The sequence below is a fragment of the Colletes latitarsis genome, chromosome 7, assembly GCF_051014445.1.
Source record: "Colletes latitarsis isolate SP2378_abdomen chromosome 7, iyColLati1, whole genome shotgun sequence".
Classification (NCBI taxonomy): domain Eukaryota; kingdom Metazoa; phylum Arthropoda; class Insecta; order Hymenoptera; family Colletidae; genus Colletes; species Colletes latitarsis.
Window position 1 is genome coordinate 16,575,750 of NC_135140.1, and position 15,875 is coordinate 16,591,624.

Here is a 15,875-nt window from a genome sequence, read left to right on the forward strand (position 1 = left end):
TTTCCAGACGCGGCATTACGAATAAATCTGACGACTAACCACACACGTGTCTGTAGCTTTAGCGCGTCGTATTAGTACGCGTTGCACTCGTCAGAGGCGTTACTAGTAGACCGGAAGTACCACGCTAGTCAATTGATATTTATCCACACTTTTCTTAGACTTTAAATTTCAAATACACCTATAAATATGACACTATTTCAGAAATATGTATTGTGCTTTAAATTAAATAAAAACAGAATACATTTTTATCGTGGAATGCTTGTTTCAAACGCTGTTTGATACCGAATTGTTTCGAAAGCGATCCAGTTACATTTTGTGCCGAGGAAAATTCTCAGCGCGCAGAAATCCCAATGGCTCCATGTTTGCCTATAAATTCTCGTTGCAGGCGAACGAGAATTGGATTCGGTTTTCCTATCAACATTTTGCAGATTTAAATCCGATACTATTAATTACCGTGACGAGCGTAACGTTGCATTTTACGCGGGACGATGTTTGAATTGTTTCGGCCCGATATTAATTATAACTGCGCGAAAATGTACGTCACAGCAAAAGCATTTACTTTCCCAACAAGTGCTCCGCGCTTGTTTGAGTTTATTTCGCTCTGTGATCGAAGTGACGTTGAAACGCGATTTCTCTGCGAAATCGGAGCACGTAAAATTCGACCACCGCGATACGTCGACTTTGTATTCGAATGTCAAAGTTAAACCTCCCGGTATCGGAGAAAATATTGATGAACGATCGTCGAGCGTCGTGTTTTCGTGTGTCAAAAATGGACAAACGTGCATGTACCGGTTTGATTAAACGCGAGGCGATTAATTTACACAATTCAATTATTCTTTCAACACAGACAGTACATTACCCGGTAACTATTTAATAGAGACGTTACATTACCTAGGAATTTTTTGTTTAACCCTGACTTCACATTTTCTGGTAATTTTTTAATACTGGTAGTAAATTCCCTAGTTATTTTAATGTATTCAGCTTTGAATTGAGGTACCAGTATGATAAAAACGAAATTTAATAATTAATTTTTCCATTTTCACAGTTAATAAAGATCTTTGTTACGATTAAATGTAGTGATTTTGTTTGTTAACTATGAAATTAACCAATCGTGTAATTTACACTTGAAATTGAATTTGATTGAATGTTTTGATTATATTTTCAAGTAACGATCGCGTTACATTTTCATCAAACGTTATTTGATATTACACGAGCTAATGATTCTCGACGTTATCATCGAAAGTCATCATTAGTTTACAGTTACGTCAAACATCAGTCAATATTCTTCAAACAGTTCATGATTGACGCTTCGTCCCTCTACAGGGCATTAATTAACATCCATGTTAATTAATCCCTGGTCAGGAATACGATACTATGGACTGAAACACGAAGTTCGAAACCGTACAACGAAAATGCGATTAACAAACAAAATAAACCGCGCGCAAGGTATATGCGTTCACGATGCCACCAAAAACCACGAAATATGCTTGCATGGAAGCCAGCCATAAAACAGAATGTAATCTTCGTTCGTAAAATATTTAATTTTATAGCCCAAGCTGTGTCACAAATTACATTCGAGCCGTCTTTAATTAAATTGCAGTCACTGTATCATTTTTCACGTAACGAACAAAAATATTCCACATTGGTTATCGTCATTTTGTTCTTGTTTTCATCATCCTTAATGGAGGTGCTTGTTATTGTTACTGTTGTCATCGTTATTAATATTATTGTTGTTCTTCGTGTTGTCACTGTTGTTCTTATCGCTATTTTCATCGACATTGTTGTCGTTACCATTGTTTATGCTATTGTTGTTGTTACCATGATTGTTAATATTATTGCTACATTCTCGTTGCCTTTATCATTTTCTGTTGTTACGTTCCCGTCAATGTTTCTGTTATTTTTATATTGCCATCGATGTTAACGTTGTTGTTGATTGCAATCATCGTTACCATCGATGTCGTTGTTGCATTGTCTTTGTTGTGAACGTCGATACAGACAAGATCAGCGAAGCTAGAGACTCGTAACACGATATCGTGACGACCAACAATTTTTCGATCCGCGTCCGTGGACATTGGACGGCGATCGAAGTGTCCAGAACAAATAAATTCAACAAGACCGAAGGCAGAGGGTCGTGCGTGTCCTGGTGTGAATGCAGCAACATGCCATTCGTGCATAACGAAGAGGGCCTACTCATCTCTCAGTCGTCAGACAAGATTCGCTAATTGGGATTAATTCGCACTAATTAATTAAATCACGAAATGCTCGTCTGCCATACACCAGACGGTGTCGGGCCGCGAGAGCGTGTCCGTGTGTACCGTGAGCGCGTACACGTTTATCGAGTGTCTGTACGTGGGCACGCATGCAACGAACCGAAGGCAGAAATTTGTGACGTGCATCGCTGATAAAATCACCAAGTCACACCGGTAGTGAACCCGCGGCCCGTAGTTTCGTAGCCCCATCGGTTCTGCGCGGTAAATCGATCGATTTAAAAATTATGGCAAGCGGTGGGTCTGGAATTGAACTTGCAGCGTAAATTCACGAACCGTTCAAGATGGTCATCGCTCGGATAAAGATAGTAGGAGCTACGAGGAAATCACAAACACACAGACTTTGAATTTTGTAACCTCGAAATGTTCAATTTTTCGAAACGATTGTTCGATCTATATAAATTTATATTTTGCATCGTGTAACGCAATTATTATTTTAATACCAGCGCCCATAGAATTTGCTTTCAAGTTGTTTCGAGGTTAGTTGCGCCAGCGAGGTGAAATTGAAGGGCCTCCCCTCGAGAGTGTTTTGTTTTTTATTTAACTTCCCCTTTTGTTTCGCGTAATATTCCGACCGATATTAAGAGAACTTTTACAGCGTGATCATGAGTATCGCTTTGATCCGTCGCCATTGATACACTTCACTCGCTGAAGTTTCGTAATTACAAAGTTTATCGGTCCAGGAAAAACTGTTGGGGAAAAAGTGTGCTGGTCTGGGCGTCAGCGTTTCTTTTATCGACAGCTTTAATAACGGTTCGAGATTTTTAATTCAAGAAATGGTACCCACGGCGGGCGTTTCGTCGAAACGCATAGAGTTGTCTGCTACCAAAGTTTTCCCATTTATATTCCTAAATTATAATGAGAGCAAGTTTACCAGATTGAGATGCAATTAATCATCGCTCCAATTACTTTGAATTATTTAGCCTCGTTTATTAAAATACTGTATTTTCTTTTAACTAGAATCGAGACGAAACATTTTCCAACCTAAAAATATACGTTTCTACTAAATATTCGATCTATTATTACTTCGATAAAAGTTACAGTCTCGAATTGCACACCCGAAACAAATTTCACGTTGAACGACAAACAGCTTTATTCGAACAAATGTTGCGAATAAATCGTAATACAACTCAGTCAACAGGTTATTAAAAGAAGGAATAAAGAACGCCATCTTACGAATTTAACTCACGGCCCGTCGCTCGAACGAAACGAATACAACTCGCCGCGTGTTACTGTTATTTCTGGCGACAGTTTTTAACTAGTGCAATCTGCGAATAAAGCGTTCCTTGCTCGCCGAGCGCCGGTTTAACATCTGCGAGTCATTTTCCGTCGTTATTTCCACCCGAGCTTCGTCGAAATCGCCCTTTTTACTCTTGATACCCGCGAAACTGCCAGTGGACGTGCTTTCAATTATCTCGTCTCCTAAAACTCGCATTTCTATAATATTTTATATTATTCCCATCACCCTCCTCCACTGTCGAAGAATAATATTATTTTAACGTATTTGCCATTGGAAGTTTGAACGTAGCCGCGTATCTTTTACTTCTGTTATTACGTTTCCGGCCCAATGATAAAATTTCTGTATTTTTCAAAGCGTAAATGGGAATTACGAGAAAAAAGTTTCATTTGGAAATGTCCAAATTATTTTATGGGACGAGCACGACGAATGTAATATTCTTAATTAATGGAGATTTTCATTTCTCCGCCTTTGCGAAGAATAATACAAAACAATATGCTATCATAATTTAAGTTTCACGAAAAGATTCGTCGTTTCGACGCCATGTTGAATGGACGTCAGGGATATGATAAATAAAGGGGGCAAATAACGAAGTTTATATAGCAATAAATTACGATAATACGGCGAAACTTATCGAATGTCTATATCTGAGGAAATGGAGCGTGTCGAGAGATCAGAAATGCTAACCGTGACCCGGTTCCGAGGGAAACGTCAGCTCAAAACGATCGTCGTAAAACACCGAGTCGTGAAAACGCGTTTCCCAGTTCGAACATTCCCGACACGATGGCAGCACTGTCCGACAAGGTCCCCGGCAATAGAGCAGCGTGTAGAAGCGAAAAGTTTCGCTCTAGAGGCGATCTAAATTTAAGTTTCAGATTTATACGCCCTCGCACGCCGGCCATTGACTTTGCTCGGACTCGTTTTCAACCCCGCGTGCGCTTTCCTAACCCCACCCCCCCCCCTCTCCTATCCCGTTCCACCGCAGCCAACCCCATCCGTGGCTGTGATTCTAACTCACCATTTTTCCCCTTTATTCCTGCTGCAGACACGGACGTAAATCATACGGAACACGAAGTAAAAGATGATATTTCGAATAATAAATCCTCGGGGTTGCTTCATTATTTTTATTGCGAGAACAAACGAAGAACAATTTTATACCAGAATGGGTCTCGCTTGGATTATCCCGGATAACGCGACACGAGAAAATACGTTCGTAACAATTAAATGCTACCGAATGGCAATTTTCTTGGCGCGTAATAATTTCAATTTTTCTTCCTATTCACTGACCGTACTCTAATTTTATTTTTACAATTATATTCATTTCAATCTTTCTTTTCTTTAATCATCGTAAATCCCCTTTTCTCGCGTTACGAGTGGAAAAATGTTACGAACCGAACAAAGACGGCGTGGATAAAAATTAAAAACGAACATCGGGGAAGTCTCGTTGATATCTTTTTTTCGTGAATTTTCGCGAAAGCACTGATAATGGAGGGAGTTTTTTTCTAACGGGAACGAATAATGGAGTTTTTACAGTATCGCAAACGGTCCACGGACACCACGGATCAATATGGCCGACTAATAACCCGCAGGAACGAGCGTAACCTGAAAAACAGAATGGCACAAAGTTACTAACTCCTGCTCAATCTTTGACATCGACAGAAATTGATTCGCGGCGCTGGTACCGCGTCGCGGGCGCGCTCGACGCGAAGCACAGTGGGCAAACAGAAAAATAGGAAACGTGGAAACACACGATCCGCTTGCATAATTCACGCAAGTTCTCTCAAACTTTGTCATCGTGGATGTCTATATCGATCGTTTGCACCGCGCACGGTGTATAAATGTTTCCGCACGATGAGATGCGCCTACGCTCTGTCGTTCCGATGATCGACGAGGTGGTGGATTATGCATTCGAAACTACCAGGCATTACAGTACGATTCGCAATATTCGCCGCGCGTCAAATAGACTACGATATTACAACGTTGCAGGCGCTGGGATTACCCCTAACAATTTTATCGACGGTGAATCCCCGCCGATCCGCGAGGACAAATGTTTAATTTTGCACAGAGAAAATATTGATCGACGCGAAGAATCAACAATAGTAATATCACTCTATTGACGGGTTAGCAACCTTTGGTACATTTATTAATACATAAGAAACCACAGGAAAAAGCATTAGGATGTACAAATTAATTTCTCAAAACTGATTTAAAGCGATGCCAAACTGTAGATCATTTTATTTTGTAACCTATAAAAGTGAAACTGTGTGTTTGTGATGCTCCTGTAACACCTACTTTCGTTACATGAAATAATATACAATTAATAATCTTAAATCTATATTCAGTACTCTCGAAGATAAAATGCACAAGTTTCTGGGGGGGGGGGGGGGGGGGGACAGTTCGTATTCTTGGTGCTAGGTGGCGCCACTAAATCGCATTAATCTGTGTGTTTGTGATTTAACTATAACTGCTGCTACCTTTGCACGATTCAGTTGAAATTTTATGCGGTGGATATTTGTACAATAAACTTTATATCTTCGTTAACTAGTTAACCATTGTATTCACCGCGAAAGCAAATAAAATATTCCCGATAAAATTTATCTCAGCTCACGATCCCGAAGTCACATTCCGGTAGGATCGAGGTTAAAGAGGATCCTTGCCTTTTTGCGGTCGTAAATATGTTAGAAGCGCGACTGTAAATGTCGAGCGTGGTATCGACGTAAGGCAGGTAGTTACACGCTTGCCGCCACGTTTATTTCTCCGGCGCGCGAGGATTAGTAATTTAAGCGTGACCATTCTGCCGTGTATTAAGCGAACCGAATGATGGAGCGTCGACACGGTTAATGAACGATAACTCCCGTTCGATCGGGCCTCGATTATTTACGGGCGTACGTTATCAACTAGTAACTGCGACTCAGAGCGTTTTATTATCGACAGAATCGCTCCTTTCCGTCGATTGTTATGTACGACGAACAGAAACTCGACCAACGACTCCGCCAGTCTTCGCGGTGAATTATTTGAAAAGCTGTTGGGAATTGTTTTACTCCGCAAATACCGACTCTAGAACGCCATCCATGTTCGAGCGTTACTTTATATCGCAATAACGCGAGCCAGTAATTTAAAATATTATTTTTTGCAATCATTTTTCACGATATTATTAGCGATACTAAACTAAAATTTATATTAGAATACAAAACAGTTTTTTAGATATAAAAACACGAATAACCTTCATCTTGCACCACGATGATGAATGTATGCAGTTTGAATAAATATGGACCCTAAGATTGCATTTACAAATGAGCTTCGGAACAAATTTTCCGTATTATAGTGTTTTGCTTCCTTGTAAGTCGGAAAGTAAACATGATTAGAGTTGTTAGAAGTTATTTGGGCATCCTACCTAATTCCGCGACAACTTCAACAAGAGCAAAGACGCGCAAACTCGTAGTTTGAAACAGTAGTTTCGCGTCGAGGATATCGCGAGAATAAAAAGAACGCAGTCGTTACGAACAATTAAACTAAACGGCAAAAAGGGGGACGCGAGCCACGGAGCAGCTCGAAATGGTAATTAAAAGTGAGACCATTAATTCGGCTTACTCGTGGGCCCCGGAGCGTTTGAAATTGTTTACAAACTAAAGTACAGGTCGATGCAGGTTTTAAATGCTCGCAATTACGGCCAGCCGGTGTCCAGTCACGAAATTAGGAAACTAACAACGATAAACAAACGATAAATACGGAATTAAAACGAGAATTTCACGAGGAAACGCCGATGAAATTTTACAAAGCGAAACTCAGCTCGTTTAACGCCTCATAGCCTGCTTTGTAGCTAATATTATCACAAATTAGAAACTCTACACTTTCAGTGGGAATATAAGGAACAACTAAACAAAATTTCATTCAGATTCGGTAAAAATACTAGGAGTTATAGGGAAATCACAAACACACAGATCTTAAATTTTATATTAATGGTGTCTAACTTTTGCATGTTTAATTTATGAACCGAATGGATTGGATTGAAAAACAAAATCTGTTATTGAATTTGTCGATAAATTTGGGAATTCGTTGTAGGCGGATATCGAATTAACGATCGAGCAACGGCACGAGGCAATACGAAAGAATCTCGTTTAATCCAACAAACTAAACAGCGAAGTTCGTTTCGTTCTCGGTCGAGGGGAGAATACTTACGGTGTTCGATCGATTTTAAAAGGAATGGTCGGGAACTGAGAAGTTCCACGAGTCAATGGACCCGTGCCACTTGTTGAATGTTTATAAAGCGAAATGCAGAGTCCAAGATGGGCATCTGCTACTTTTTGTTACACTTGTCGCTTCGAAGTAACCGTATTTGTCAAAGCACGCGTACCAAAATATGGAATATCAATTCACATTCAAAATGTTTTGACGATTTTCCAAAAATGATGCTTTTTTTGTCGTATATACCTAATTTAATTTTGTTCTGCGTTTCGATACTAAATAAACTCTGACCTGAACGAAATCAAATATTACTTTTAGTAATATTCCTCTCATATTTTGTCTACCTGTTTTAACAAAGAAAAGAAAAGAAAAATAAATAAAATATAGTTTAAATAATGATTCGATTGAAGTAGTATCAAAACAAAATAATATTTGTGTAACATTATTCTTATTTATCACGTTGCCTCATATGTATTTTGTCTCTGTTGGTTTTAAGTCACTATACGGTTCGACTTTCGTATTTTTCCCGCCAAAAATAAAAATCGGCATTAAACTGTTATGGGTCTGCGCGTACAATTTTGATTTTTGCACGTTGGCAAAAACGAACTAACCTGGAACAGGGAAACTAGAGATTTCTAATCCGGATCACGCGTGTCCAGAATGAGATCGGACCATGGAATAGGATTCGAAACGACGGCCGGCGCGAAATGAACCTCCCGCTGACGGTTTTCCATTCGAATTTCGGCCCAGGCACTGCTACCCCTCTTTTATTTTTTTCATTCTTTTTACATGCAAAATGTCCGCGCTGCCAGAAATTGCGAGAACTCACGTTTCAGAGCACGTACCGGTGTTTATTTTCAAGGTGACGTAAATACAATTTTTTTTATTGCCCACGCTCGACATGCCTCCGGTATTTGTAATTCAATTTAAACGAAAGTATTTCTCGGCACGCGTCGGTTCACGGGGGAAATATTCCATTTTAGAAAAATATAATATCGGTAGGTTGGAAGCGTAAAAGTAATTCATAAATGTGTACCGAACGCAATAAATGTAGCAAATGTGATAAATGTAACAAATATAATAAATAAAATAAACGTAGCAAAATGTAATGGGCACGTAGAGACTGATAGATGATATCCTATTGAATCGTATCGTATGTTTTTTGTACAACATTTATTTATTTTATTTTTATTTAACGTCGAAAATAAACCCACGGTAATAATAAGATGTATGAATAAGCGATAGGACGAACAATAGAATTAAAAGGAGAATCAACGGGGGGTTTATATTTATCTGAAATGTTCAGTTTCAAGGAAGAATTGAAAGTGGAATTGAGTGGCGGATAAAAAAGACTCAGACCACATTTGTCGAGAAAAAACTAACAGGACCAAATATATTCAGAAGGGATCCCGAAAACAATGGAACGCAGGCTGCATTGTATTGTCGTCGACACAAATAGAGCCTGTATAAATATGTGTTTTGGATTCTCCTCCTTGCAGCTTCCGTCGTCTCTTTGCGTGTATCACCGTTCCAATGTAAACATAACCTTTCAGGGACCCCCCTCCCCCCGTAAAAAGAGCACAATCATCGTGAGTGAAAAGAGAATTCCTTTGGAACGTCATATTTAAATGTATTTCTACTATTGTCAAGACCTTCCTTTGTTTACAGCGTAAACAAAGCAGAATGACGAATTAGATAACACTTCCTTTCGCGCTTACGTGTGAAAGATCTACGAGCGTCGGAGTCGATGCTATCGATCACTAATCGACGCTATTTTTACTGCTACGGAAGTAAATTTCTTCGTTCCTGTGAAATATATGGCGAAACTAAGTTATAAAAATGCTCACAAACATAGGAAAAAATATCTTCAAACGAAACATTTTACATAATTTTCTGTGGAATATTCGATTAATAGATCGATTAAACGAACCAAATTTAAATAAAACCTAACCTACTCTGTTTCATATTAAAAAATATCTGCTAACAGTCTTAGTCATAGTAAAATCATTTGTCATCGTTCCATTTCCGTTTATATAGATAATATATCTACCATTCGTGTATAGGGTGTTCACGTTAATATTGCAAACCAACCGTAAAAAGAGAAATGGTAGACGAAAAGAGTTCCAAAATCTTGGGCAATATTTCTGATATTTATTTTACGTCATATTTGCATGAATTTGTTTTCGAAATTAACGAAAAGGTTGCCTGATTATTCACGATCATTAAAATGTCGAGAAACTAATTTATGTTTATCGAAAGCACTCCGTGCCATTTAATTTAGACTCTACTTGATGCTAAAGCATTATACCACGTATTACCATTTAATTATTATTTAACACGTTAATACCAGTTTTATCTGTTTGGGGATATCCTCGACAATTCTACAAAAAATACATTATTAACAAATTTATAATTATTAAGGTTCGTTGTAGGCTAACAGCGCCGGTCACTGGTGACCGCCACGACAGTCAACGTGTAACCCTACACAATCCAAACCAAGAATCAAGTTAAACATTAAGGGCATCTGGAGGCCAATTACGTCATCCAAAATTATCTTTGGGGAATAAATCTTAGATACAATCATGTCAAACGAAATTCGATCTAAAGTGACCAGCGCCATTAATTACGTCACCCTATGCATACACCAATAAACGACACAAAAGAACATATCAATTATACTTGGACATAAAATTCGGAGCAGTCCGTACTCCGATTATTTCACTCACACAACTTTTAATATCCTCATGGAAGTTAAATGCTTTTTTAGCAGATCAGATTCGCAAAAATTCGATGAAATAATAACACTCACCTTTGACGACAGTTGCTACCAGTATCGCGGCGAACAGCATACGCAGCTTCCCTTGATTTCGGTCTCCCATCGTGTCCTTTACGGAGTATACTCCACTGCACAGTCAATTGCAGACGCGCGAAACGCCAGACGAGAATCTGCTCGCAGCGAGCATCGTTCGGTGGTCGAAATTAGTCCCTGGCGAATCGTTGCACGAACTAATTCAAGAACGAGTCAACTGCGCCGCATTCCCGCACTTTTTTTCCCCCCTTCGATTTGAGGTTAACCGACGAAAAAGCGCGCTCGCGCTCTCCACCGCGATCCCACCGTCACGAACAGTTGTTTTGTTTACGAAACGATGTCCTCGACTCGCGATTCCACAACAAACAGTACGAAAGACTCAAAAATTCCACGCAACACGTCTCGAGCAATTTATCTACGTGCTCTTTCTGTTCTTCGTCGACCGATCAACTTCACATGCGTTACAGAGTTCGACGTATCAAAGAACAAATAGACTCGAAACGCGGGAGCACTCGATTCGCACTGTGTTGTCGTTCCCGAACTACGGTCACACTCGAGAAATGCAATCAAAATACGCGACGGATCAACACGTGTCTTCCGGTAATTATCGACGACCTCGAACACGGTGTCTTCGAAAAGTTTAATGACTAATCACTCACAGTTTGATCGTACGCGGGTCGGTGAATTGCAATTGTGTTCGCAACAGGTGTTTAAAAAATGTCACTCTGTTTAACTAGTAGTGACAGGACGCGTGTCGCGATCGAGAACGCGTCGAGGGAGCCTGGCAAAACACCCGCACCCTTGAACGTATCGCGCGACACTGGCCGACCCTCTGTCGCGGCCAACACGGTTCAACGCGTAGATGGCGCTGGCGTTCTCGAAGCGTTTGATAAACCAGGAGACGCCAGCATTCGACTCCGCGGCCTGCTTGCAACAAGTTGCAGCGCGTGGCTCGAGCTGCACGCTCCTGGAACGTGCATTCATTGAATGCAGTCGGCACGTACGCGGCCGGCATAACGAAGTGCAATCGACTGCGAGCCCGCCTCCCTATCGAACGCAGGTGTAATAAAATTAAAATGTCTGCTTGCGGCTTCCGCGTTCGAGGGATGCAGAAACTTTCGACGACGCCGGGACTTTGATCGACGGAAAACTTTTTTCCCGTCCAGATCGCCGACTTAGTAAGATTTATGGACTACGAACGCGTACTTTTATTAAAACCCGTCCCGTTGACGATCACATTAAAATTTTTCGATAGCTTCAACGGAAGGAATACCTTCTCTTATAGATGTAGTCGATTTTATTTATCACAACGTACGTACTAAGTAAATATAATTTTATAGTTTATTATCTTGGTCTACCAGGACTTTCTGTGTTCGTAGTTAAAGAGCCATCGGAGTTGTAGTGAACATTCTACGCGCGTCGAAATTCATTTAAAATCATCCTGAATTCAGTAAAATAATTATGGCTACTTACCCTGATCGGTAGACGCTGCTTCGGAAAACTTTGGAAAGTCGCCGAAACGGATTTGGTGAATTTTCTTTTTCTGCGGAAGAGAGACACAGTTCAATTTGTCATTTATCAATTATCTCTCTTTGAAAGTTAACCGTTCCGACTTTTCGTTAAATCAATTTTCTGATATATAATTAATCAATGTTGGTTCATGGTAATTAATACTTACTGATAACTTCTGCTACTATTACTAACGTCGACCGTATCTTTGCTACTGTAACTGATAGCAGCTAAGCATCGTTCTTCGTCATAACCATCCTGACAGTTTGCACGACATCTACCGAATTTGCTTCTCCAATAATCCTTCCATTTCTCCAACAATCCTTTGCGTGGCGCTTGCGAGGGGCACGTGTCTTGCTGACAATATTCCTTATTTTTATATAAATCCACGACGCTAAAACAAAAAGAGTATTTATTAGAAAAATACTTACCTTAACTTGGATATGCCTTGCTAGCAGCAGTAACCCCTATTTTTATTTATGAATTTTTTGGCAATCTATTGTGTTATATGGGAAATTTATTGATCTGACAGTACTGGTAGCCTAGGATGATAGTCAAAGAGACCTTGTTAATAATCTAGGACTAAAAATTAGTAGTAATTTGAATCTGAAAGTACTGTCAATCAAGGACTTAAAATATAGTTGAACTGATGATTTGAGACCCGGTGCATCGCTATTATTGTATCTCGCGGCTACCGATGTGCGTTTCGAACGCGTCTCGCCCGAGGCACGTTCCCGGCCGTTAAGAAGTTAATTGAGCCTAATTAACGAAAGCCTCGCGAAAACTAGCACGAAGATAACTCGGGTAAACGTACGGCGGATGCTGTGGCTCACAGGGACCGCATTCGTCCGAGTGTTTCAAAAGGAATCTGTAGCAGACCAAGCTCAGGCCAACCAGCAACCACACCAGCAACGCGCTCACCACGGCAATCGATATCAATTCCGTCGTTCCGAGCGTGACCCTCGTGTCCTCGTCTGGATGAGAGAAAAAAAAAGAACATTAGAAAGCAAACCGTTTGATTCGAATGAGAAGCACCGCTTTCACCTTCGCCTTTGTAAAGCGGCGGCACGGGCTCCTCGGGCTCGACGGTCGGTGGCTCGCCTATTTTGGGCATCATCTGATAGGTACCGCTTTTTCTCCACGCCGTAAGACCGGTTCCTGCACCTGAAACGGAAAAACGATGTTGCAGAAAGCTAGGAAAATCATAAATGGCGACCGAGTGTCCAGAGGTACCCGATTCCTCCAGCGTGGAGATCACCCTCAGAACTCCACCGAACGCTGGGTACCATTTTTCGTCATCCAGGTGTCGTCGTACCTGCGAAGATTACAGCAATGATACTTTAATTTCTTCGAGGAACCGAGTAACGTACTAAAAATTGCCACTCTCGATCGCAGCGACTCACAACGTACGGATTGCTGCAGCCAATTGAAAAGCTCCTGGTTGAACGTTTTCAGCACTGTTTTCGTTTTCGATTTCGAAACGATGCATTTCACGCTGGCCACATAATATTTCACCAGCACGAAAGCCGACTGTTCTACGTACAGAGACTGCAAGCTCCCCCTCTTAAATGGCAACGCGATACTAGATAGAAGCTATGTATTATTATAGATAAAAAGAAACTTTACTGTTCAGTGTATAAAAATCGTTTGAACATTTGATACCTATTCGGCTCCACGTCGTCGTCTAAAAACGGAAGGGGTATAGTAATCAATTCTTCGTTCTTCGAAGGTTCGTCTTGAAAAGTTCGTGATTATTTTAAATTGGAGAATTTTTGAAAGTTGACAGAAATGTATATTTATTGATTTGATTTTATTATGACTGGCTCACCATGTTTTACATTTCTGGATGACTTGTGCTTCGACGCCCTTCTCTTTTGTTTGAACTTGAAACGCTGAAGCTCTCGTTTGTTATAATCGGCTGAAGTTAGAGAATAAATAATAATGTCATTATATCTTCACGAAAGTATCGCCAATAAGTTGTCGAGGTTCCCCCGATGAAAATGAGTCCAAACACGATCTACTTCGGACTATTTTTTAATTTTATGTAGTGTAGGGAGCAAGGAAAATGAGACCTGGATCAAGGGACAAGTGAAATAGTCCGAATAAAGTCGTGTTTGGACTCATTTTCATCGGGAGAACTTCGCCAATCTAATACTTTCGTACAGGTACAACAAAAATAAATGTGGTACCATGAGTAAGGAGAACGAAAATGGCGTCGAATAATTTTTGCTTAGTCGTAGGGCATACTAAGATCGACTGGACCGTCTGATCCAATAATGTTCCATGAAATGCAATATGTTCTTACATGCAGGATAAGTAATAATGCCCTCGCACGCAACGGACGTTCTTGGCGGCGTAATCACGATCGGTGGAATCTTCGCGCGACCGATGCCCCTGGAAGGCTTCGACCAGCCTGCCCCGTTGCTTCGCAGGAAGAGCTTCAGCTCGTCGTACAGCTCGAAGAGCTTCCTCGCGTTTCGATATTTTATGTTCCCGGCGTAATAGGAGTGCCTCGTGAGAGGCAGGATGTAAACTTGCAAGTAGCCTCCCATAGTATCTGCTAGGGCTTTCAGCATCAGGTGCTTCGTTTTTCCTATCGACAGCTTGCGCACACTCTCCAAACAAATGTGAAAGTAATCCATCAACATGGCGATGTACCGATCGTTCTCGTAATTTAGAACTTTCACCTGTGGGATCACCATCAAGGGGTGCGTATTAACAGAAATTTTATGGACGTGTCGATAAACGTAACGTTCCCTTTTATAATAAGTTCCAATGAACAGATTATCAATTATTAACTACGTATCGCAGCATTTTAATACACTCGTGCATATACTTTAAATAAAATATCAAAAATGTTAGCTTCGTGTATCAATATGTAGTTAAACATATTCAATTTATTTTTCGAAAAAAATTGCTGGAAGATCATTATTGCTATTTATGGCAAAGTTCCCAAGTTGATCGCGAAATAGTTTCGGTTCTTACTGACAAATGGTGCCATCAATTTCTAGTTACTGACACAACAGATAAATATTTTACTTTCGTCGAGTATGTATAACATGTCTGACCATTATTCGTTACTTCTACTTATGTTAGATATTCGTAAACATAGGTCAGAAAAATTGTGCTTTCTTCAACATCGGTAACTGATAAAACAACCATTGCACTTTTCATCAGTCGATAAAGTAACAGTAATGATTTTTCACAGGCAAGGTATACGAGTAGACTTTAATACTAAATGCGTTAATAAAATCCTCCAATCAAGAGTTACGATTGTTTAAACATACGAAACTTTTCTGGCCATATATTATATTTTCGGTAAAGAATTTTTTTCTCGAAAATGCGTAGGAATTCGGGGGTATGTCTATTCACCAAAAATGATTGTAATTGACCCCCGCAACCAAAAATAATTTTTTAATTTTACTGAGAAAATTCTGCATCTAAATATAATTCGTACCATTTACCGATGAATAGTCGGTGTAAATATGCCGGTTATTTACTCATTCCGGAGAACCAGTTGCCGGGTAACACAAAGCTAATTGTAGCGAATTTAGAATTGTTTCTCGAGATATAAAAGTAAATTATACTGTCTAAAGTTTTGTGAGATCTAAGAGAGTATATAGTGCGGTTACGAAATTAGCAGATTACTCTTACAAGGGAACATACCGAAGTGTGGAAAGGAATTAAAAAAATGTAAGGTTAGGTCCAGAATACCTTTGGCAATAAATCTTGAAACATTCGTCTACTGTTTAACATAATAAATTCCTCCGTGGTCCAGCAATGCTTGACAGAGTCACTTTTCTCAAATAATACCGTGCCGATATTTTGTTCATGCTTGAAACCGACACCCATCACCCTAATATCACAT

The 15,875-nt window shown here is 40.0% G+C and overlaps 2 protein-coding genes across 3 annotated transcripts in view; both read right to left on the minus strand.

Annotated features, from left to right (window-relative positions):
• The window catches only part of Ror (tyrosine-protein kinase transmembrane receptor Ror), a 242,002-nt gene extending 230,703 nt beyond the window's left edge, over positions 1–11,299 (minus strand). Inside the window, exon 1 of one of the 2 annotated variants that reach the window (XM_076768966.1) lies at positions 10,499–11,299. In XM_076768966.1, the coding sequence (XP_076625081.1) occupies positions 10,499–10,568 (70 nt within the window). In that variant the 5' untranslated portion in view covers positions 10,569–11,299. Of the gene's footprint in view, positions 1–10,492 lie in introns of both variants that reach the window. The other variant, XM_076768964.1, reaches the window with a different exon arrangement.
• A 543-nt stretch (positions 11,300–11,842) lies between these two features.
• LOC143343539 (uncharacterized) lies at positions 11,843–15,874 on the minus strand (the record flags this gene model as incomplete). The annotated part of the gene is made up of 11 exons (XM_076768517.1): positions 11,843–11,908; positions 11,972–12,041; positions 12,177–12,401; positions 12,822–12,981; positions 13,058–13,171; positions 13,241–13,322; positions 13,418–13,589; positions 13,670–13,742; positions 13,836–13,925; positions 14,313–14,694; positions 15,722–15,874. Coding segments are annotated over 11 exons (1,587 nt in total), but the record flags the coding sequence as incomplete, so codon positions are not given.
• Between the last annotated feature and the right edge of the window lies 1 nt (position 15,875).